General features: G+C 36.3%; 1 protein-coding gene across 6 annotated transcripts in view; it reads left to right on the top strand.

The window, feature by feature from the left end:
• The window catches only part of WDR35 (WD repeat domain 35), a 63,545-nt gene that overhangs the window by 27,961 nt on the left and 11,883 nt on the right, over nucleotides 1-23,701 (top strand). For 4 of the 6 annotated variants that reach the window (XM_032653192.1, XM_032653195.1, XM_032653197.1 and 1 more), the window contains 10 exons: nucleotides 3,154-3,298; nucleotides 5,986-6,055; nucleotides 7,092-7,145; nucleotides 9,027-9,136; nucleotides 9,619-9,829; nucleotides 15,749-15,829; nucleotides 20,506-20,642; nucleotides 21,181-21,384; nucleotides 22,244-22,390; nucleotides 23,000-23,132. In XM_032653192.1, coding sequence (XP_032509083.1) covers nucleotides 3,154-3,298; nucleotides 5,986-6,055; nucleotides 7,092-7,145; nucleotides 9,027-9,136; nucleotides 9,619-9,829; nucleotides 15,749-15,829; nucleotides 20,506-20,642; nucleotides 21,181-21,384; nucleotides 22,244-22,390; nucleotides 23,000-23,132 — 1,292 coding nt within the window. The remainder of the gene's footprint in view (nucleotides 1-3,153; nucleotides 3,299-5,985; nucleotides 6,056-7,091; nucleotides 7,146-9,026; nucleotides 9,137-9,618; nucleotides 9,830-15,748; nucleotides 15,830-20,505; nucleotides 20,643-21,180; nucleotides 21,385-22,243; nucleotides 22,391-22,999; nucleotides 23,133-23,701) is intronic. The other 2 variants (XM_032653193.1, XM_032653194.1) reach the window with 2 other exon arrangements.

Genomic DNA, 23,701 nt, shown 5'->3' with positions numbered 1-23,701 from the left:
GGACATGGACTGCTTTTTTCCTGGTTATATTTTTTTCCTAAAATATTCAGTCTGTTAAAATTTGGTCTTCTAACTTTTTCCTAGAGGCTTAGTTCTAGCAAACTAAGAACTAAACCACCTGGATGGAATAGATAATAAATAATGATCTAGCATAATTTATGTCGATAGGATTATCTGCCCATATGAATTTGCCAAAATTACTGCCATGCTGATTCAAAAGAACATGTTTCATATATATTGTATTTGTTTTTTGTATTGACTCGTGAATTTATATATCGTTTTATTATAAAAAGCAAAAAATAATAGCAACCTCACCTAACAGTTATTAACCCTTAGTGAGAATCAGTCTGCCATAGTGGTTAAGAGCACAGCTTCTGGAACCTGATTGACTGTGTTTGTGTCCCAGCTTCTACCGCTTTCTAGCTGTGCAACTTCAGTGAGTTATTTAACCATTCCGTCCTTCAGTTTCTTCATCTGCTAAAAGGGGGTAATAATAGTGCCTGCCTTATAGGGTAGGTGTGAGTTATGTATGTAATACATTAATTATATATTAATATAATTATATATCATAACTATATAATTATATAAAAATGCATGACATATAATTTTAAAAATTCAATCAATATTGGCATTTAAAATTATTATTATTAAGCATTTATTCTATGCCAGGCACTGTACTATGGTTGATATTTGTTATCTCTCTTAATCCTTAAAGTAGCTCTATAAGGTTTGTAATATTATTATTATCTTCAATTTACAGTAAGCAAACAGAGGTTCAGAGAGAATAAGTAATTTATCTAAGGCCACGGAGTTAGCAAGTGCCTGTGATATAAATCCAAGAAGTCTGACTTGCTATGAAGCACTTTTTAATTTTGAATTAATTAGGCTGATAATAAACTTGTGATTATTTAGGATGTATCAAAAAAAAAGGAAACATGAGTATAATTGTAGCTAAACATTGGTTAGAAAAATGCTTTTATATGCTTAGGAAAAACTATTTTATTAGAAAGCAGTTAAGGTTTGTGAACTTACTTCACATCACACTAAAGGCATAATAGTTACTGGCATCAAAGTACCTGTGGTAGAATTTACTGAATATTTAGCAAATGTCTTATGATTTAGTGCAGATGGGATCAGCAAAAGCTCAGCAAAGCCTAGGCCTGGCCTGCTCATTTGTCCCACTCAGGGCTGCCCCTGAATCGGGCTCTGCCACCATTCTCAGGACTGCCTTCCAACCAGCTGTTCCCTACAGGAAGGCTTCTCACTCCCTCTAGAGTTTGGTAGTGGTACACATTTTGAATAGAGAAATCTTGACAACTCTAATTAAAAAAAAACTTTTTAATATGATTCAACTATACTAGTTATTTATTTAGCATATAAAAATTCTTGCATTTGAATCTCGACTTCTTAATCTGTTCAGTTAACACTATACCATCAATCTAGTTTCTAATTCTTTGTTTAGTTCCTAAGTCTCTTACTGCCCTAAATGTCCTTTATTTGGACTGTGGCAAGAACTCCATAAATGGTAGCTGTTATTAACACTGTGCCTTTATTCTGACTGTATTAATGATTACTTTGTACAGTAGTTTTGAATAGAGCAGTATGTTTTGTACCATTTTAATTGTGAATTTAGAAATTAGCTACTAAAATGATCTTTTATGAAAGAGTTTTTTGTTTTTCTATTTTTTTGTGAATGTGTGTGTTTAATTTTATATTGTTTATTTTGTTTGTGACCTTGGGCAAGTTATGTTACATCTTTAATCCTCTGTATCTGTAAGATGGATTTGATGAGACTACTTCATCAAAGGGTACACAGTAGGAATTTAATTAAATATTCTCTAAGAAATGGAACAGATGAAAAAAATGTTTAAGAGACTATATTCCTAAATTTGGAGAATTTCATTTTCTAAATTAATGAGGAAATATAACACATATGAGATCAGAGGGAAGGATAAAGGCCTGAACCAAGCAGTAATGGTAGTGGGGATGGGAGGAAGGAGTGGGATTTTATTTATCCATTTGGGCTGTTTCTATTTTTTTGACTCTTATGAATGCTGTTATTAATATTTGTGTATGAGTTTTTTTTGTTTTTGTTTTTTTTTGTTTGTTTGTTTTTGCTGTACGCGGGCCTCTCACTGCTGTGGCCTCTCCGGTTGCGGAGCACAGGCTCCGGACGCGCAGGCTCAGCGGCCATGGCTCACGGGCCCAGCCGCTCTGCGGCACGTGGGATCCTCCCTGTCCGGGGCACGAACCCGTGTCCCCTGAATCGGCAGGCGGACTCCCAACCACTGCGCCACCAGGGAGACCCCTGTGTATGAGTTTTTGTGTAGACATATGTTTTCATTTCTCTTGGGTATATACCTAGGAATGGAATTGCTAGGGCATGTGGTAATTCTATTGATATATTTAACATTTTGAAGAACTACTGAGCTGTTTTTCAAAGTGGATGCACCACTTTACATTCCTACCATTTCTCCACATTTTTTTTGCAAATACTCATTATTGTCTGACTTCTTGATTCTAGCCATGCTAGTAGGTGTGAAATGTTATCTCATTGTGATTTTGATTTGCCTGGTGGCTAATAATGTTGAGCATCTTTTCATTTGCTTAGTAGCCATTTGTATATCTTCATTGGAAAAATGTCTGCTCAGATGCTTTGCCCAATTTTAAATTGTGCTATTTGTCTTTTTATTATTGAGTTACAAGAGTTCTTTATACATTCTAGATGTAATTCCCTATCATGTATATGATTTTCAAATATTTTCTTCCATTTGTGGATTGTTTTTTCACTTTTTTGCTGGTGTCATTTGAAGCACAAATGTTTTTAATTTTGATGAAGTCCAGTTTATCTACTTTTTCTTTTCTTGCTTGTGGTTTTGGTGTCATATTTAAGAAATCATTGCCTAACCCAATGTCCCATAGATTTACACATAAGTTTTCTTCTAAGAGTTCTATACTTATGTCTGATTCATTTTGAGTTGATATTTCTGTATGGTCCTACAAACTTTTGACTCTTCTGAGTTCTCAGACTGTTTTTAGGGTATATTGTCTATAAGATGCGAGGCTGGACTCAGTGATCACAGAAGTCTTTTGCAGCACATTTTGTGGTTCTGTCTAATTGTAACCCAATTGCCTTAATGTTCTTTTTAATAGTACCATTGTTTGTTACAATGACCAAAACCCATGTGATAGCAGCTTCAAAAGAAGCATTTTATACCTGGCAGTATCGTGTGGCAAAGAAGCTCACAGCATTGGAAATTAATCAGATCACCCGGTCTCGAAAAGAAGGGAGAGAAAGGTATATCTTTTGATGAACATTTTTTAGTAGCTCAACCATATCACATTTAAACCGGACGTAGCTATTTACAAATTGTCATGCTTGAGAACTGTAAATTGTTTTGATTACTAGAAATAATTTTCCATTAATTTGAATATCTTGCAGATTTATGTGTTTAAATTTATCAGAATAAAAGAGAGGTAGCATGGTGTAACAAAAGAAAAGCCTTTAGAGTTAAAGACTGGAAACCTATGTTTTTATAAGGGATGGCTATTCTCACTTATCTACTCTTGCCGTATTAGAGTTATAATGCTGCACTGACATATGATTGTCTACCCAATACTTAATTCCTATGGGTTAGAGGTAGAGGTCTTTCCAGGACGGTGGGGTGATTCTAGTATCATAATCATCACAGGAGAGGCAGGTCCTTAGACACAGATATGGAGGAGGTCTCTAGGTGGGGAGAATCGGTCACTTGCCTTCTTTCTCTTGCCCTAGATTCCAGGGGTTTTGGGGTTGGAACTATTTCTGATAACTGGGGGTAAAGATGACTCTACCACGTGGAGAAATTAGGAGCCAGGATGGAGGGATTCTTTCTAATAAGTATAGCAGTGCATTTACTGTGTTTCGTAAGTTATATTGTCTCTGTTAGTGATATTCCATGTTTGCTGCCCTTTTGTTGTTATCCTAAGGCTTTAAGCAAAGCATTTGGTTGAGTAATTTTAACCTAATGATTGTTAATGAGGGCACAGGCCTGTGTTGGTGGTGGTGGGCAGCGGGAAGTCATGTCAGAAATCTCAGGTTGCTTTTTTCAAATCATTTTCCTTCACACATACTTGAGATCTTAATGCAATCTTCCCTTCCCTTTAAGACTCACTCGTGTACTAAGGTAGGTGATATAACCCCAGTAAAAGTATTTTGGATACCTGAATTCATGTGGAAGCAGGAAAAAAAAAAAGTGGAAAAATACTATATCTTGTATTCTCTGTAGTTCTGAAAGACCCAGTGGGAAGAACCTTTGGCCTCTTTGTTACTAGCGCTAGTAACAAGAGACCTGCGGTCTGTGGGGAGAAGGTGGATCTTAGGACAAGGTTGGGGCAGAATAGTCTAGCCTCTCCATGGAGTGACTGTGCTCTGTGAACCAGCTAAAGAGATTCTGGCTTCTGTTTAAATAAAGAAGGCATCATTTCCTTATATTTCTGTATACTTCCTAGTTTTAATGACTTTGAGCCAGTTCTCTCTGAACTTCAGTCTCGTCATCTGTAAAATACCATTGGTGACGCTGATAGGAACCAGCGTCGATGGAGTACTACTTCTTGTGTGCCAGACACTGGGAAGTCTAGTCAGTACTCGTATTATTCCTGTTTCACAGAGAGGAAACTGAGACACACAGCGTAAATTATTTGCCAGAGGTTCCCAGCTGATAAAAGGAGATGGGACACAATGCCAAGTTTATCTGGCTCTGAGCCACTTTCCTCAGATTGGCCTTTCTTGTAGTACCCTACTTGTTTTAAGAAAGGGATTTGGGTCAAATGATCTCTTGAGAGACCTCCTATTCTAACCTTTGACTTATATTTTGTGATAACTAAGTAGAAATATTGACTGTATGTACTTAATAAAAATGTATTAGAAAGCAGAAACATGGTACCTCTAAATTAGTATACCTTTCTGTTTTTAATACATTTCTTTAAATTTATTTAACATTTGATCCCTTATTATATTGGTGAAAGTACAAATATGACTTCAATTTAACAATGATAAAATTTCATGATATTTTAAAGATGGAAAATGGCTTAATTTTCCTGTGATTATATTACAGCTGCAATGTCTTGAACTCCTTTTATGTGTCAGGCTCTGTGCATGTGTGCTTTACAAGCATCGTTTTATTTATGCCTCTCAAAAATCCTGCAAAGGGGGAATTGCTAGCCTTCTTTTACAGATGAAGAAATTGAGGCTCAGAGAAGTTAAATAACTTGCCCAGGGCCTCATAGCTACTCAATGATGTGTCTTCTCTGTTCACCTCCATTCATTTTAATGTTTTCTTCAGCAGACATTATAGAGCGCCTGACAGTGTGTGTGTGGCAGGCACTGGAAATGTAGTCTTTGCCTCTAGGAAAATCACCATCTAGTGGGAGAGACAAGGAAACTAGCAGCAATACTGTGGTGTGAATAAGTGTTACAGTAAAGGTATCCGAGAGATGGTACACCAGAAGTGGTGCATCTTCATAACACAGTAGGCATAGGGGAGGGTTCTTTACTTCAGAAAAAGAATTCCATTAGTTAGAGCTTCCCAAATGCACTTACGTTTTACCTTTATTAAGCATATCGTTAGAAGGGAAATTATGGAGAAACAACAGAGAAACTTGATGCTTTAGAAGTTGTTCCTGACCGATGTTCATTGGGGGAGTAAGGGAAGATATCTCTCGGGGCTTCTACCGAAATTCACTGGAAATATATGATTCAGTGTCCAAATATATTTTTGGCATAGCTCTCAGGAGCACGGCACTTGCATAACTAGTAAACACATGGTAGGTAGTTTCTGCCTTTGTAAGATTGAGCTGTGTCAAGAACTCTTTAAAATAATCAGGACAGTAATATTAAATAACAGTATTCTTCGGTGTCATCCAATCCTTTAATTGTTCTAGAGATCATGAAATAGTATAAACCTTACTTATACTATCATTGAAATTAAAATTTTTTTTTTTCAGAATTTATCATGTTGATGATACTCCTTCTGGATCAGTGGATGGTGTGCTTGATTATAGTAAAGCCATTCAAGTAAGTGATTTTATTACTGCCAGCAAATGTTAATATCCATAGATGTGGAAATACTGTAATTTTATTTTGAGACCTGAAAATAATTTGTTTCCAACGAATAGCATTTTACTCTAGTAATTCTTTTAAAAATTTCTATTCTAATTCAAATTTTTCTAGATCCGTTTTTTTCTTCTTTTGATTTTGAAAAAAAGTTTATTTTGACATGATCATAGGCCCACAGGAAGTTGCAAAAATAGCACATAGAGCCTCTTTACCCAGCTTCCCTCAATGGTGACATCTTACATAACTATAGTGTAATATCAAAATCAGGGAATTGACATTGGTAATGATGCTGTGAACTAGACTACGACCCAATTCCTATTCAGTTTTCACTAGTTTTTACATGTAGTTTTATGTAACTTCATCACCATAAAGGAATTGCCTCGTGCTACTTCTTCATTTTCACACCCACTCTCCACCCCCATCCTTGTCCTCTGGCAATCACTCATCTGTTTCCATCTCTATAGTTTTGTCACTCTGAGAATGTTTTACGAATGGAGTCATACAGCATGTAATAGCATGTCATCTTTTGAGACTGGCTTAAAAAAATAATCCATCCAGGTTGTAGCAGTGCCATGCCATTTGCCCCCTTCTTTATTCTGGCACGCGCTGGTCCTTTTGCTGAATGTTCATCTTCTACAGCTAAGCTCAAGTTTTTGTCTCTCTTCGCATTTTGGTATAAGTTTATGCTCTTCCCTCTGTGCACTTATAACTCCTGTGGTTTACCTCTACTGTGATCATACTGTACTGTCATTAGGTGTTGGTTCCACTGTCTTTCCCAGTAGACTTCTGAGTAATCCCCGAGGGCAAAGATTTTATCCGAGTATCTCCAGTGCTTAGTTCAATGTCTGGCATATAGTAGGTGCTCAGTAAGTAAATGTTGGTTAAGTTAATAAATATATAGTTACGGTATTCTTCTTAGTGAATTGTATACTACCTTGTACCAGATTAGCCAGTCAATGAATATTTGTTAAAGAGTAATGCTGATTTATTTTAGGGCACAAGGGATCCAATTTGTGCCATAACTGCATCTGATAAGACATTGATTGTGGTAAGTTGTTAAAAGAAAAACTTATTCTATGAATAATAATCGCTTAACTTGTTAAAAATAGAATAAAACAACATGTTTTGGATTTGGATATCATCTTGCGGGCACCTCAAGTTTTACTAGGTCCAACAAAAGAAATAAGAAAGTTTTAAAGATTGCCTCACAAATTGTTAATCATTTGCCAAAAATAACTTTGTGAAAGTGGTAGAATCATGGCCAGCTGGGGAGAGTTTGAGGCTGGGTTGAATGAGCCCTATAAAGGTTGGCAGATGTGGAGCAGATGGATGGTGGTAGTAGGTCTTGGAAAGTTTCCTCCTCTGTGTGGCCTGCTTTTTCATATTGGAGAAAGTGCTTCGGCTCAGCTGCTTCCATAAGAATTAGAATGAAGAGGTAGTGTGCTTGGTAGCCAGTAAAATAAAGAATGCTGTGGCAAATTTTTCAAATAAAATCAATGTGGTTGTGCCTTTTCTTGAGCTCTGACATTTGAAAATATTAATTTTAGAAATAAATGTTTAATATAGTAATGCTGGTAGAGTCATTAAATTCGAATTATGTAAATAGATCCTTGCGTGTGTATATTTCCAGTTCTAGTTACATTCTTTAGACATTAGCTAAGTTTATGGGCGAAAAAAATCTTAAGAACATAGTATTCATTTTTCCTCACCAGATAAATTTGGTATATGTTTTAAGGCAGTTTGTCTTACAGTCAGGTCAGGTTTTCTTTTTAGATTCTTTGCTATACAGCAGGTTTTTGGTTGTGTTAGTTGTGTTTCTGACATTTGCAGGAAAAATTAAAAAAACATGCAAGTCAGATCAGTCACAAAAATTGACTTAATTCCTAAATGAGAGTCTACCTATAAGAAACACTCAAAATAGTTTTAATATCAGCCAAAAATTTTAATGGAAAAGGTATCTTCTGCGTTTAAAACTTTCCACTGTTGAAATATAAACAGCTTTTAGAACCTTGCCTTTTTCAAACTTTTAAAGCCACAGGACCCACTCTTTCAAAAACAAAATCTTATTGGGTACTTCAGTATAATCTTTTAAAGCCTATACCTCCTTTTTGTACATTAAAAAATATCTGCCCTCCTCACCACTCTCTTGCCCTCCCCAGCCTTTCTGATAGGCCTCTGTGGAGAAGCATGCTGGGAGGGCAGAGCTGCTCCCATTAGAAAGGGGATAGGGAATGATGGGCTGAGTGCAGCCTTCTGCTTTTTTCCCTGTGGCTATGGCCAGAGGCACAGCAGGGTTTGAAAATCACAGCTCTCTCCTGTCTGTTGCTCTAACTGTTGATCTGTCAGCCTTAAGGCTTGCACAGAGTTGCATAGAAACTTATATTCTGTTTTATTTTTAAGCACATTTAAACTAATACTCATTGTATCACTGCTTTCTGATCATCTCCCTTTGCCACAAACTGGTATCACATAGATGGCTATAGGATAAAAACATAGACTTTCAGTAACAGCTGTTTCCTATGGTGATCTTATATTGATTTTTCACGTATATGAAATTTAGTTCAATAAGTGCTTTATATTTTAGCCTTTAATGTACCCTGACTGTTAACGTAGACAACTGTAAATAACCCTAGATACATCTTCCTTGTGATGTAAGACTTTATGTATTATTAAAGAGCTAGGTTTCTGACTTCTTTCTTGAATATTACATGAAAAAAAATTAGATCACCTTCAGCCACTTTAAAAAGGTTTTAATTAAATTATGAGGTAAATTTGTACTCAGAACACGATCAGGATCAGAACTGAGAATTCACTATGACACCATCACTTTGGTTTTGAAACAAATGTATGAACATATAGAGAGACCTGTAGTTGTGATTTAATATCATTATGGTAAATATGCTTTAGTAATCAAAAATACTTTCTGTAGAGTCGTGAATCTGGCACCATTCAGAGATACAGTCTTCCTAATGTTGGTTTGATTCAAAAATACTCCCTTAATTGTCGAGCGTACCAGTTATCCTTGAATTGCAACTCCAGGTAAGTCTGAAAACTTTCCTCACATACATGTTAGACTTAGAAGTCATCCATTAGGATTGTTGTATTTATGTAATAAATGCAAAGACTTGTGTTTGTTTTAAACTTGTCTTTACGGTTCAGTGTGGTTTTACTATAGTATATTTGTATTTAAATATTATATTTACTATACTGTGTCTAGATGTTTTCTCTCATTGGGCAAAATATAGAAACTCTAGTGTAATTAAAAAAAAATTATCTGCATACCAGTTGCTTTAATCCTTTGGATACTTTTTTCACAAGGAAGCAAAATGGAAAGCAGCCCATGTCTTCTATCAAATTTATAAATGTTAGTTTAAAGCCAGTTATTTATTTAAAGCCATTTCTACCTCATTCCCGGGTTCTGATGAACTTATTTTGAAGAATGGTGATAAGTAATTATATTCATAAACGCAGATAGTACTTTTACAGTTTTTTTCCCCCTTCTCCAATTTCATTATTTGTAGTCGTCTTGCTATCATAGACATCTCAGGAGTTCTGACCTTCTTTGACTTGGATGCTCGGGTAACAGACAGCACAGGACAGCAAGTTATTGGCGAGTTGTTAAAATTGGAGCGAAAAGATGTCTGGGATATGAAGTGGGCCAAAGATAATCCTGATTTGTTTGCAGTGATGGAGAAGACAAGAATGTATGTTTTCAGAAACTTGGATCCTGAGGTAAAAACAAGAAATAAGCATTAACAGTACATAAATAATGAGCCAAATACCAAAACCTGGACATTTCCCCTTTGTTTCTTCAAGAAGTTTGTTGGTGTTGGCTGCATGAATTCTGAAAATAAATAGAAACATTTCTGTGGAATTTAAAAATATTTGGTCTTAAGTGGGATTAATATTTATCCTTTAAATATTCTCCACTTTCACTGAAAGGCACTTTCTAAGCATCTATCTATTTTTAAAAGATGGAACCATGCTCACTAACTATATAGTCTTTATTTCTTTCCTTGTCAAAGTTTAAAACAAATAAAGTAGTCTTATTACCAAAATTGCTTAAAACCACCAGCCAAAAAAATGTGGTTTTGGAATTGCCTCGCCCTTTCATTCTCTTTTGCCTGTTCTGTGCTTATTCTGTGCTTACCTTTGCCTTATGTATATTTACATGAACTTTGTCACCTAGTAATCCGTGTTCTTTATCATCCTGATAATCTTACGAACAGGCAAATGTGGACTGTGATTAATAATCTGCTCTCTCTGGGGTGTCAGAAAGCTGCTTTCTCACTGATTTTAAAGTTATATTTTTATTTTCTACTTGTGGCTCACATCAGCTAATTTTTAGGCTCAGAATTTTCCTGTCAGTCTGCTGTGTATCAACTGTTAGCTGTTGTGTTTGGAAATTCAAAATAATTTGAGTGGTAGCCTAATCAAAACATCATTAAGAAGATAAATCTTTTAAACAATTTTCGAATTATCAGTGGATTTTCAATTTGGAATTTTCAATACTCCTGTTATACTCCACTAGTGGAAATAATAAGAGGTGACTTGATAATTGCTTTATGTCATTAATTGATGTTTGTTTGGACCTGTAGTTTCCTTCTTGGGAAGAAATTACATGCTGGGTCCCCTGAGCTACTGAAGATCTTCTGTAATTATTTAGTGGTAAACTAAACATCGTTAATACCCTAAATTATTTTTACATTTCCCCGTTTGAGCCCTACTCAGGATCTTTTGGTCAATGACCTGATGTAAATTGTTCTCAAAGACTTTGTTAAAGCTTTTAGGAGTCTTAAGGATCTTTGTAATTTTCAGGCCCTGAGTAATGGCTCAAAGGAAGGGCATTCAGGGCTGCTGCATTTGACCTATATAAGCATGGACTTCTTTCAAGGGTTCAAAGAAAATTTGACCCTTGGTACAAAACAAGTGTGGAAATTTGACAGGTAACCATGGGATAAACTTGAGGATGGAAGTAAAATACGTTTTGAGTGTTAGGGTCCTTTTTCCATCCTTGGCCCTACTTGTATTAATTCCAAAATCATATGCCTGGAGAAGTGAGAGGATTATGCCTGGCATAATGGTCACACATGGTCAGTCTAGCACCAAGGGAAATCTTTGCCTGGTGGAAAGTGTTTCTTAAGTAGTTTTAAAAGAACAACCTTTTATTTATTTATTTTTGGAGTTTGTTGTCTGGCTTGGCAAGTACTTCCATTTCTATTAGATTTACAGGTAGGTGAATTTCATATAACATTACCATTGGCTGGATTTCTTTATAAACCATGGTGTGCTGTTCTTTTCATTCGTGAGGACCCTGCCTGTGGTCCCTGTTTGGTTAGTTACTCTGCTAGTCACTCCTCTAGCATGTGAGGTCATACTCCTCAAAACTGAACTTACTAGAACTCCTTTAGGACATAGTATTCTGTGTTATTATTAGGGAGATAAACTGTTGTTAGATGGTTAATACCGAATACATTTTTATACGTTTGAGTGTTATTATGAATTCTAGTTTCATACCCTTCCTTAAATTGTAGACCTTTCTTCAGATTATGTGTGAGAAAAGGGTGCCATTTGTGTTTAAAATTCTAATTCATTGATAAAGCGTATTTTCCTTGAGAATTAGGAAGTGAGTATTTAATGTTGATATTCCCTGCTTGATCATTTTCATCTCCAGTGACCCTCTGAAGGTACTGATTCTTCGATTTCTTTGTTGACCCATTGATTTTTTTTAGTTTAGTTTAGATGTTGTTTAGTTTCCATGTGTTTGTTTTATTTCCAGTTTTCTTACTATAATTGATCTCTAGTTCTATACTGTTGTGGTCAGAAAAGATGCTTGATATCTTTTCAGTCTTTTAACATTTATTGAGATTTGTTTTATGGCCTGGCATGTGATCTATCCTGGAGAATGTTCCATGAGCACTTGAAAATAATGTATATTCTGCTGTGTTTGTGTCCTGTAGATAGCTTTTAAGTCCATTTGGTCTAATATGTCATTTAAGGCCACTGTTTTCTAATTGATTTTCTGTCTGGATGATCTTTCCATTGATGTAAGTAGGGAATAAAGTTCCCTAATATTATTGTATTACTGTCAATTTCTCCCTTTATGTCTGTTAATACTTGCTTTATATATTTAGGTGATCCTATGTTAGGTGCATATATGTTTATGAACGTTATATCCTCTTCTTGGATTGACCCTTTTATCATTATATAATGCCCTTCCTTGTCTTTTGTTATAGACTTTGTTTTAAAGTCTATTTTGTCTGATATGAGTATTGCTACCCCAGCTTTCTTTTAATTTTTATGCATGTAATATCTTTTTCCATCCCTTCACTTTCAGTCTGTGTGTGTCTTTAGCTCTGAAGTGAGTCTCTTGTAGGCAGCATATAGATGGGTCTTGGTTTTTTTTAATCCATTCAGCCACACTGTGTCTTTCGATTAGAGCATTTAGTCCATTTACAGTTAAAGTGCTTATTGATAGATATGTGCAGTACTTATTGCCATTTTGTTACTTGTTTTCTGGTTGTTTTTGTAGTTCTTCTCTGTTCTTTACTTCTTCTTTTAGTCCCTTTCCTTTTGGTCTGATGATCTTCTTTAGTGTTATATTTGGGCTCCTGTCTCTTTGTTTTTGTGTATCTATTGTAGGTTTTTGGTTTGTGGCTGCCGTGAAGTTCATATATATGACATTTCTATATCTATATCTATATTTATATGTCCATATATCTATTTGTTTTAAACTGATAGTCATTTAAGTTCAATTGCACTTTGAAAGGTCTACATTTTTTCACACCCCCTCCCCCCACGTTTTATGTTTTGGATATTTTACATATTTATGTATATCCCTTAACTGTTTATTGTAGTTATAGTTGACTTTACAATGTTTTGTTTTTTAACCTTCATACTAGCTTTTTAAAGTGATTGATCCACTGGCTATACTATATATTTGCCTTTACCAGTGAGTTTTTTTTTCCCTTCCTATATTTTCTTAGTTCTTGGTGATTTTCACTATTCTGTCTTCCAGGTTGCTCATGCATACTTCTATATCATCTACTCTGTTGTTGATTCCTTCTCCTGTAGTTTTCATTTCAGTTATTGCGTTCTTCAGTTCTGATTGGTTCTTTTTCATATTTTCTAATTCTTTGTTGAAGTTCTCACTATCTTCCTCTATTCTTTTCCCATGTTCGGTGAGCTCTCTTAAGACCATTGTTTTGAACTCTTTTATCAGGTAAATTACTTGTTTCTGTTTCATGAGGGTTCTTCCCTGGGATTTTATGTTGTTCGTTCATTTGGAACATATTCCTCTATCTTCTCATTTTGTTTTACTTTCTCTTTTTGTCTCTATGAAATTAGGTGAAACAATTACCTATCCCATCCTTTAAGGTGTGTCCTTATGTGAGAACATCTGTATGCAGTCTGTGTGTGCCCAGTGGCTTTGGTGGGAGAGCTGCTTCTGAAGTGAGTGTAGGCCGGGACTTTTTCTAGGGTGTGCTGGGGCCGTTGCCTTGGAGGGCTGGGCTGGATCTGGGGAGGGGAGTAGGGGGCTAGAACTGGAACCCAGCATAGGTGGGGACTTCTCCCGGGACTTTCTGGGGCTGCTGCCTTGGCAGAAGGTGGGGCTGGAGCCGGAAGGGCTACAGCCAGGGCCCAGTGCATGCTGCGTCTTCTCCCGTGGTGCAGTGGTGGTTGCCACCTCTGTGGGGGGTGCTAGAGCTGCAGCCCAGTGCAGGCTGGGAGACTGTGCTGGTGCAGTCTTGGCAGGCAGGTCAGGGTTCCAGGCACTTTTCAATCTGCTGCCTCTGCAAGCAAGACTGTGCTTGCACCCTTTAAGAGCAGAGTCTCAGTTTCATACAGCCCTCTGGTAAGCCCCACTGGTTTTAAAAATCAGCCAAGGGAGCTTGTCTTCCCAGTGCTGGACCCCAGGGCTGGGGTGCTCAGTGTGGGGTGTGAACCCCTTGCTCCTTAGGGAAGATCCCCATGCTTGTGATAAGCCCTTCCGTCTCTAGGTTGCCTGCTAGGGGTGTGGGTCTCGGCTAGATCACTTCCCCTCCCCTCCTACCAGACTCGGTGTGTTTTATCTTTCTGCAGCCTTGGTTGTAGAAGAGCCATTCTGCTAGTCTTCAAGTCATCCTCACAGAGAGCTGTTCTATATGTAGGTGTAGTTTTGGTGTGTTTGTGGGAGGAACTGAGCTCAGGGTCTCCCTGTGCCATCTTGGTGCTGCCTGATCTCTCTCCTTATCCTTCTATTTCTCCTTTTCTCTTTGTTTTTGTATCATTTTTTATCCACAGATCATCTTTTGTGACTTTATCTTTTGACCCTCTTGCTTTGTTAAATTATCTAGCTAAAAATAAAAAATTTTCTAGTGATTAACCTTTTTATAAGGGTACACTTAGTTTACATGTAGTACCAAAATAAAGTATATGAAAGGCCCCTATAATTTATAAGAAATATTTTGTTACATGTGCTTTTTTTGTGAATTAAATTTTATTCTTATTTTTTCGGTTCATAAAAGCATACTGTTTGCCTATATGTAATATAATTTTTTTGAGGAAATTTAGGGATTTTATAAAATTTTCTCATATAATTTTAGTCAATTTCTACCTTTTAAAGAAAATATACATTTTAAAACCCAATAAACACATATAATGTGCCTACAAGAGCCTCATTATTAAACTTAGACATATTAAATGCAAACTAAGTATGATTCAATATTTACTTCTTATTTTCATCTTTTTAGTGTCTTACCATGATAATAATTTTTGTGGTTTCTATTATATATGAAGCACTAACTTTCAGAGTTATAAATTTGATATGTTATTTCATTTGGATTTAGGTTACTTTCTATTTCACTATGACATCACACACATATTTTAAAAAATTGAATTCTGGAGTTATGTTCATTATCAGACAACGTTATCTTATTCTTTTTACAGTGTTCTTGGAGGTGTTAAGTATATTGGGAGTGTTATTTCTTTTAGTAGGAATTTAGGACAACTACTTTACATTATAATATGCATTTACCATACTTTATTTCTATAAGCTTGTATAACGCTAGGACAAGAAACAGACATATAGCAGGCTAATGTGTTTCCATGTTGGCAAATTAAATCTTCTTATGTAGGAAATGAATCTATCAAGGATGGCCTCTGGCTAATGTTACAGAGAACATACTTTTCAGTATGGTATGGGACTTTGATATATGTGCTTAGATACAAATATAGTGTTTGTCAATTTCATTAAATCTAATGTTGCATGGAATGAATAAGAATTATCAAACTGTATAAACCATTTTTGGATTAATTCAGAAAATTTGAACTGATACTGGATCCTATTAGGGAATTAATACTGATTATGTTAAGGTATGATAATAGTAATGTGGCCATGTAAGAGAACCTCCTTATGTTAGAGATATGAAATAGTTAGGGGTGAAATGTCACATCTAAATTTATTTTACTTTAAAATACCTTAGCCAAAAATATTGAAGCATATTTCTAAAATGTGAATAATTATTTAGGTGATGTATATATGGGTGTTAATGACATTCTCTCTCCTTTTTTGTTGTTTTGAAAATTTTGATAATAAAAGTTAAAATCATGATATGGTAAAGAAGGAAAATTTTGTACAGTTAAACATAACATTTGTTTTTGTCTTTAAAGGAACCCATTCAGACTTCTGGATATATTTGTAATTTTGAGGATTTAGAAATTAAATCTGTTCTTTTGGATGAGATATTAAAGGTACTTATTAAAAAACAATTATATTTCTGTTGCTGGCTTGACTGGGATTCATTTTTGTACCAGACAGTGTAGTGTCCTGGTTAGGAGTATGCAGTGAGGAGTTCCAGCCCTGCCCTGTCACTTATACAACCTTTAGACAGGTTCCTTCATCTTTTAAAGTTTCATTTTTCCTTTCCTGTTTATGAGCCTGTTTTTACCTCTATAAAATGTGGATAGTAATAGTACCTGTCTTACCGGATTGTTATTTTATAAGATAATGAGTGAAAAACAGCACAGTGCTATGACCAAGAGCTCATAAATGGTAGTTAGTTGTTTTCATTATTTTTATATTAATAACAGAGATACTGAAGAAATATTTGATAATTTTCTTTAGTCTTTCACTTGTTCTAGGATATTTGAGTAACTTTTTTATTTGGAGGTCCACTGTTCTCCTATTTTATTTTTCAGGTTTTATAAAATAATCTATTTCTAATTCCAGATAATTTTTTAATCCCTACTTTGGCCTTCATTGAACATTCTTTGAAAATTTTTTTCTCTAAGAATGTATTGAAAGTTTACCTTCCTTTTATCCAAAATATTTATTTTTCTATGTACTACATATGTTTTTTGGAATTGGAATAGTGGATTTTAAATTTCCAGAAGTTAGTTGCATTTTGTAACATGTTTTCATATTTTGGTTTGACATGTAAATTGCAGCTCTTTTATTGGGAACCAGTTGTTTTCTGTGTCATGACCACCTTGCCGCAGCAGGAATGGCCCCCACCCTAAATTTGGTTTGCGTGTAAAGAGTGATGACACCACAGATACACCAAAAGGGTGTAAAACGGTCTTACAAACTTAATGAGTTTTTAGGGGAGAAAGGATAGGCTTCCCAAGCTGCTCCAAAATTGGTTTGAGAGCAGGGAAAGAAGACTGGCTTGGGCTTTTTGGGCAGTTAGAGGGTGGGCCTAGGATGAGGGTTCCCATGGGTAGGTAGAGATATGTGTGGTTTGAAACTCCTGCGTCACCAAAGGATGGAACGCTTATGCTTTCTTATCATCTTGTCCAGATGTGAGGCAGAAGGGGAAGGGGGAAGGGTGAGGCTTAAAAGCTATCAGCAGTCAAAGTCAAAAAGGAAGGTCTGAAGTTCTGTTACAGTCTAGATCTCTTAATGATTAACATTAGATAAACATAAGAACATTATTCTGTATAGCTGTAACCAGTATGTGGAAAGATAGATTTGATAGATTAGATAAATAAACAGAAGTAATTTTATAAAAATGACATCACTGTACAATCTACTTGTTTAGTGTTTAATTTTAATTCAATAATGTGACAGTGAATCTGAAGGAATTGTAGAACATTAATTTTTTTTCACCACAAATGATCCAGTTTTTCTGGGTTAAGAAAAAAACTGAAGAACTAAGAGGTTATTGCTTTTAAACTACATCTTAATTTTTAATAGTATCGATTGTCACTCTAAAAGACGGTGTTTTTACATTTTCTCGCTCTTTCGCTCTTCTTTTTGTTAGGCACATTGTTATTTTTATGTTGTCAAGATTTAGAACATTTACATTTTGTTTTGTAACCCTAATTTTCCACATATGTAGTCTTATATTTAAATGGAAGCTATTACCAGTCTTTTTCTACATTTTCTCTGTACATGAGTTCTTAATTTTGATTAATCTTTTAGTTGGTTGGATTTCATCATTATAATTTTTTTCAAGAAAGACTCATTGTTGCTGATTGCCTTAAATTCTGGAATGCTTAAAAATGCCTGTGATGTGTTGCTCTGATGATTATATTGACTTTTATGAAGAATTTTTTAAAACATATTTAAACTGGTTAGATGTACTTTAAAATTCTTGATACACATTTTGTGCATATCTAATGCTAGGATAAAGAAAGTCAGGAAGAGAAAGACAAATACCGTATGCTAACACATATATATGGAATCTAAGAAAAAAAAATGTCATGAAGAAGCTAGGGGTAAGACGGGAATAAAGACACAGACCTACTAGAGAATGGACTTGAGGATATGGGGAGGGGGAATGGTAAGCTGTGACAAAGCGAGAGAGAGGCATGGACATATATACACTACCAAACGTAAGGTAGATAGCTAGTGGGAAGCAGCCGCATAGCACAGGGAGATCAACTCGGTGCTTTGTGACCACCTTGGTGGGGGTGGATAGGGAGGGTGGGAGGGAGGGAGACCCAAGAGGGAAGACATATGGGAACATATGTATATGTATAACTGATTCACTTTGTTATAAAGCAGAAACTAACACACCATTGTAAAGCAATTATACTCCAATAAAGATGTTAAAAAAAAAAAAAGAATAACTACAGTACTGTTGCCCGGTTTACTGGCAGGCGTTGTTAAACTGTGAGGGAAAACCAGGTTCTGTGTGACAAGTTTGTTATCTGTCTGACTTACTACACAAAAAGCCGTAAAGAAAAGAGTATTGTCATACCTTAGTTCCCTCTGAGGTCTTGTTGACCCAGGAAATATTTAGCTGAACTGTGGATTCCTTCAAGCATACAGTTTGAAGAAACCACATGAGTGTTGTACACCTAAAACTAATACAATGTTACATGCCAATTATATTTCAATAAAATAGGAAAAAGAAATAACATGAGAAATTTCTTGGAGGACTAGAGAAGAAGGAGTGCAGAAGGAAAAGGACGGGAATTAACAGTTCTCTAAAGTTCCTTTGTATGAGATGTTTGTTTGTGATTACAGCTGTACCTGGTAGATATTACACAGACCTCATTTTTAGGTGAGGAAGGCTCTTAGTGGCTGAAAATGATTTACCCAAAGTTCATCTGTTCATTGACTCAGCAAATATTTATTGAGAGCCAGTAAGACAGTTCCTGGCTTCAAGTAGAGGAGTTGGGGAGATAGACAAGAACTTCAGCAACTGGAAGAGGGGCAGGGGTGCTGTGGTTCAGTCAGTAGGTGTATCTCTTCAAAGGTCTGAAGCAAGAGAGCATTGGGTCAGTTCTGAGACGGTGAATAATGTGAATAACACGGCTAGGCATTGTGCTCAGTGTTTGATACGTGTTATCTCACTTAATCCTCCCAATGCTAGGAAGTAAGTTTGATTACTATTCCATTTTTTCAGAGGAAGAATCTGAGGCTTGGAGAAATAAGCTGATTTGCCAGTGATACCCGGTTAACAGTAGGCAAAAGCATGGTTTGACTCCAAGCTTTCTGGCTTCAAAGCTGGTGTGTGTAACTGTAGTGCTGGCAGAATTGAGGCTGGGGAGAGGTAATGGGGTAGGGAGCCCAGGTCATAAGTGACCTCGTATGCCTTGCTGTGGAGTTTAGACTTGATCCTGGAGTCGGTGGCGGAGTAATGCAGGAGAATGACATGATTAGGTTTATATTTGGGGAAGATGGCCCTGGCTTCCTGGGTGGGTAGGGAGTGGGGTAGGGCAGGTTCTAGAAGGAGCTGCCACGTAACCAGCAAGGGATGGAATTAGGATTTGAGCTAAGGACTGTTGGAGTCCAAACCTCATGCTCTTTCCATCCTACTTTGCACGGTAGTTCCCTAAGAACTTTTCAGTTTATAGATACAGGGGTTCAGTTGCAGGGTGGGGAAAGGGTATGTGTGGCTCAGTTAACCTTTTCAGAGAACTCTGGTCCATGGGAGCCATTACTCTTTTACACATGGGGGCTCTAATTTTCTTGTATGCTTCACTTTTTCGTTACTTAGAATATGTAGAATATTGGTGAGATCGTTATAACTGTTTTCTTTCTCTGGCTGTTAGCTAGTTCTTTGCTGCAAGACTGGCCTTTAAATTTTTTTTCTTTGTCAGGCTGCTAAATTATAAAAGGAAAGTAGTGATGAAAACCAGCCCTTTTTCTTTTTTTTTTTAAAAAAAATTTGTCTGCTGCCCAACAGCATGTGGGCAGCACTTAAATTCTATTTAGCATTTTACTATACTTGCTGTGTCATATTTCTGTCTATCTGCCCATTAATCAGTCCTGTTTTTTAATATATTTCAGAGTTAGTACACATATACTTTAGCATGCATATCATTAATTAAAGTTCACTAATTCAAGTTCAGTATTTGCTTATAGTTTTCTTTCACTTGAAATAAAATTTGCATACAATGAAATGCACAGATCTTAAGTGTACCAGTCAGTGAGTTATGACAAATGCATACAATTGTGCAATTCAAACCCCTGTCAAGATACAGAACATTACTATCATGCTAGAAAGTTCCCTCATGCCTCTTCCCAGTAAATCTGTCCATACCCACCCTCAGGGCAACTGCTATTTATAATTTTTTTTTCAATAATAGAAAAAAAGAGTAGATTAAGGAGTGAGGGGTAGAGGCCCTGCACATGGTGTTTTCCGCTCCAGTGGAGGCTGGCGGCACTTGGGACGGGAAGAGAGTAGCTCCTGGGGAAAGACATTTTGAGCCCAGGGAGACAAGGCTGCATGATTGTAAGGGACCCCTTTGACGACTGTCCCCTTTTCCCCTGATTGCCTCAGGAGGGACTTCACTTGTGGACTGTGGGTGTTTTCCAGATAATTCAAAAGACCCACACATGGCAATTTCTCTTTTTCCCAGTGTTGCTCATAATACGATGCAGTTGTTTGTTTGCTATTTTTACTGCAAAAAAACCCCACAACATACTCTAAAGGCAACTATTTGAATTTCTTTCTTTTCATCTTTACTTTTAGAATCCAGAATATCCAGACAAGGATTATATCATTAACTTTGAGATTCGGTCCCTGAGAGATAGCCGAGCACTGATTGAGAAGGTTGGAATTGAGGATGCATCTCAGTTCATAGAGGATAATCCACACCCCCGACTTTGGTATTTAAAAATAAATAAATAAAGCCTCTCAAATTTTCAGGTGTAAAGTCTCAGCTCTGTTGTCCCCAGCTCTCGTACGAGGCTCCTGATGGGAATCGGCTTCTGTTCTTATCCTTTTTAGATTTAAAGTATAGAAATTTATTTTAGATTCAGAAGTATTCAACATAAGCATAATATTATATGAAACGTATAAATGTGTTAAAATAATCACTTTTGGGCTTCCCTGGTGGTGCAGTGGTTGAGAGTCCGCCTGCCGATGCAGGGGACACGGGTTCGTGCCCCGGTCCGGGAAGATCCCACATGCCGCGGAGCGGCTGGGCCCGTGAGCCATGGCCGCTGAGCCTGGGCGTCCGGAGCCTGTGCTCCGCAACGGGAGAGGCCACAACAGTGAGGGGCCCGCATACCGCAAAAAAAAAATAATAATAATCACTTCCCACCATGTTTCACTAGAAACAGTAGGTGTAATAATTGAATTCTGATTCAAGACTTGTTTATCCTTAATTCGCCATTGGCTTTTCTGTTTCTCTTTTTAATAAAGGCGCCTACTGGCTGAAGCAGCTCTTCAGAAACTGGATTTGCACACTGCAGAGCAAGCGTTTGTGCGTTGCAAAGATTACCAAGGCATTAAGTTTGTGAAGTGCCTGGGTAACCTGCAGAGTGAGTCCATGAAGCAGGCGGAAGTGGCTGCCTACTTCGGCAGGTTCGAAGAGGCTGAAAGGATGTATCTCGATATGGACAGAAGGTAAGTGATAAAGGTGCAGGCATCCGGACTAATTCCAGAATTTGTGATTTTTTTTTTTTTCACAAATGAGGATTGTAAAATAGACTAAATGTATCATACCATCTCTTTCAGAAAATAATTTCAGTTTGCATTACAACCTAGATAGTCTACATGACCTTCATTAATTTATGCTTTGTAATTTGGGGGCAGCTTTCTTCTCTGTTTTTATGTAATATTAATGACTGGCCATGGGAGACTTTTTTCACTTGGTAGGAAATAAATTCATATGACTGCAGAGACTGGAGGCTTTATCATTTATTATACCACTCATTATTTGGGTTCTCTTTTTTGGTTTAGGCCATTATTTAATTTTCAGTTGTCAAGGAGCATGAAATAAAAATCAGAGGTATTTAGGGATTGAGTTTTATTCTTTATATTTCATTTTTATTTATATAAAATACTGATGAACTTCATTTCAGCTGTGAACATTATATCTAATTTTTATTATTTGTACTTTCAGGAGGTTGCTAATACAACTCAAGCCCTGAAAAGAAATATAAAACCAAACATGTAAACATGAAATAAGTCTGATTATGTCTTAAGAAATTGATGAAAAGAAGTAATTATTATTTAAGTCATTATTTTGCCAAGTAAATTGAAAGTCTAGGAAAATAAGAGGCAGGAAATTGTTTCCTCTTTCCTTTTGCAGGTTCTCTCCATTGCCTCTTACCTGGTGAGGCTAAATTTCTAAAATGTTTGGAGTTACCTTATCTGTCTCTTCATTGTTGTGTATTCTCAGTACCCTAGAACTGAACCTAGCACATAGTAGGTGCTTGATAGATACTTGGTGAATGAATGAATGAATGTCATTTTTTTGTAGAGATCTGGCTATTGGCCTCCGGCTGAAGTTGGGAGATTGGTTTCGAGTACTCCAACTCCTGAAAACTGGATCTGGTGATGCGGATGACAGTCTCCTTGAACAGGCCCACAATGCCATCGGAGACTACTTTGCTGATCGGCAAAAGTGGTAGGTAACCTATCTGGACCCCCTCATCCGTTCATTTGGCACTTAAAATTGTAACTGCCTGAGTACTTCCCTATGAAATAATGCTAGGGAAATGAAGACCATCCTTCCAGATCCCAAAATTCACATAGCTCTGGATACACATTGAGGAGCAAGAGATCCTTCAAGCTGTCAGGTAAGCACTGTAAGACTTTGGAGTTTCAAAACCCAGAAGGCGTAAACTGTAGTTCCAGGCAGCTTTCTACTGTTCGAGGCCACAGTTTATATTTTCTTTTGTTATTATAGATTATTTTCAGAAATCACTGACTTTTATTCTTAAGTTATTTTGATCAGTATGCTCATTTATTTATGTCAGTGTTTGGAAATACAACTGTATATCAGATGAAAACATATTTCTTAAGAACATTCAAAGCATGTTGTAACTCAAATATGCTATGCAGTCTTTAGTTTTGCTTTTTGTTCAATTTATATGCTTCAAAGACATGCTGTAACTAAAGATGATTGGAATAATACTAGTGCTGGCATTCTAATGAAAGAACGTTTTTAGTAAAAGTGCTTATTTATGAGGAGATTCACATTAGTTTTAAAAGGTTTTTTTTTTTCTTCCCATAGGTTGAATGCTGTACAATATTATGTGCAAGGCCGGAACCAGGAACGCTTAGCCGAGTGTTATTATATGTTAGAGGATTACGAGGGATTGGAGAATCTTGCCAATTCACTTCCAGAAAACCACAAGTTGCTTCCAGTAGGTATTATAAATTTCAGTTTTTGGAGTTGTTAGGTTACTTTATAAGGTTTTTATGTCGTAGTCTGGAAATGCCCTCTGCAATATAGAAAATTAAAAATTAACTAAAACTTTACAGTTTCTTAGGCATGGAATGATGCTTTAGTTATTAAAACAATTTACCAGTATTACAGAATGCTTGAAACTGGAGAGGAAGAAATCAGTCATATTCCTACTATTTTAACATGATCACAGTCTTGTGTAGGCTTGTCAGTTTTGTAAACTTGCTTTAAAAAATTAGCTGAACACGTGAAATATTTACAGATGAAATGACATGTCAGAGATTCGCTTCAAAATGATTTGAGGTGGGTCTGGGGAGTAGTGTATGCATATGTATGTTGGAAATTTGCTATAAGAAAAGTTTAAGATAGCTTAAACTTTTATTAGGTTCACAATAAACTTTTATTAGGTTATATTAGCAATAAAGGTCAAGATAGCTTGACTTTTATTAGGTTATATTAACAATAAAGGATTTAATGTTGAAAAAAAGAGAAACTAAAAGCAGAGCTCTCTATAACTTTGTTCTAAAT

The sequence above is a fragment of the Phocoena sinus genome, chromosome 13, assembly GCF_008692025.1.
Source record: "Phocoena sinus isolate mPhoSin1 chromosome 13, mPhoSin1.pri, whole genome shotgun sequence".
Taxonomy (NCBI): Eukaryota; Metazoa; Chordata; class Mammalia; order Artiodactyla; family Phocoenidae; genus Phocoena; species Phocoena sinus.
The sequence above is the reverse complement of the archived record's forward strand: the minus strand, read 5'-3'. Positions and strand labels throughout refer to the sequence as shown.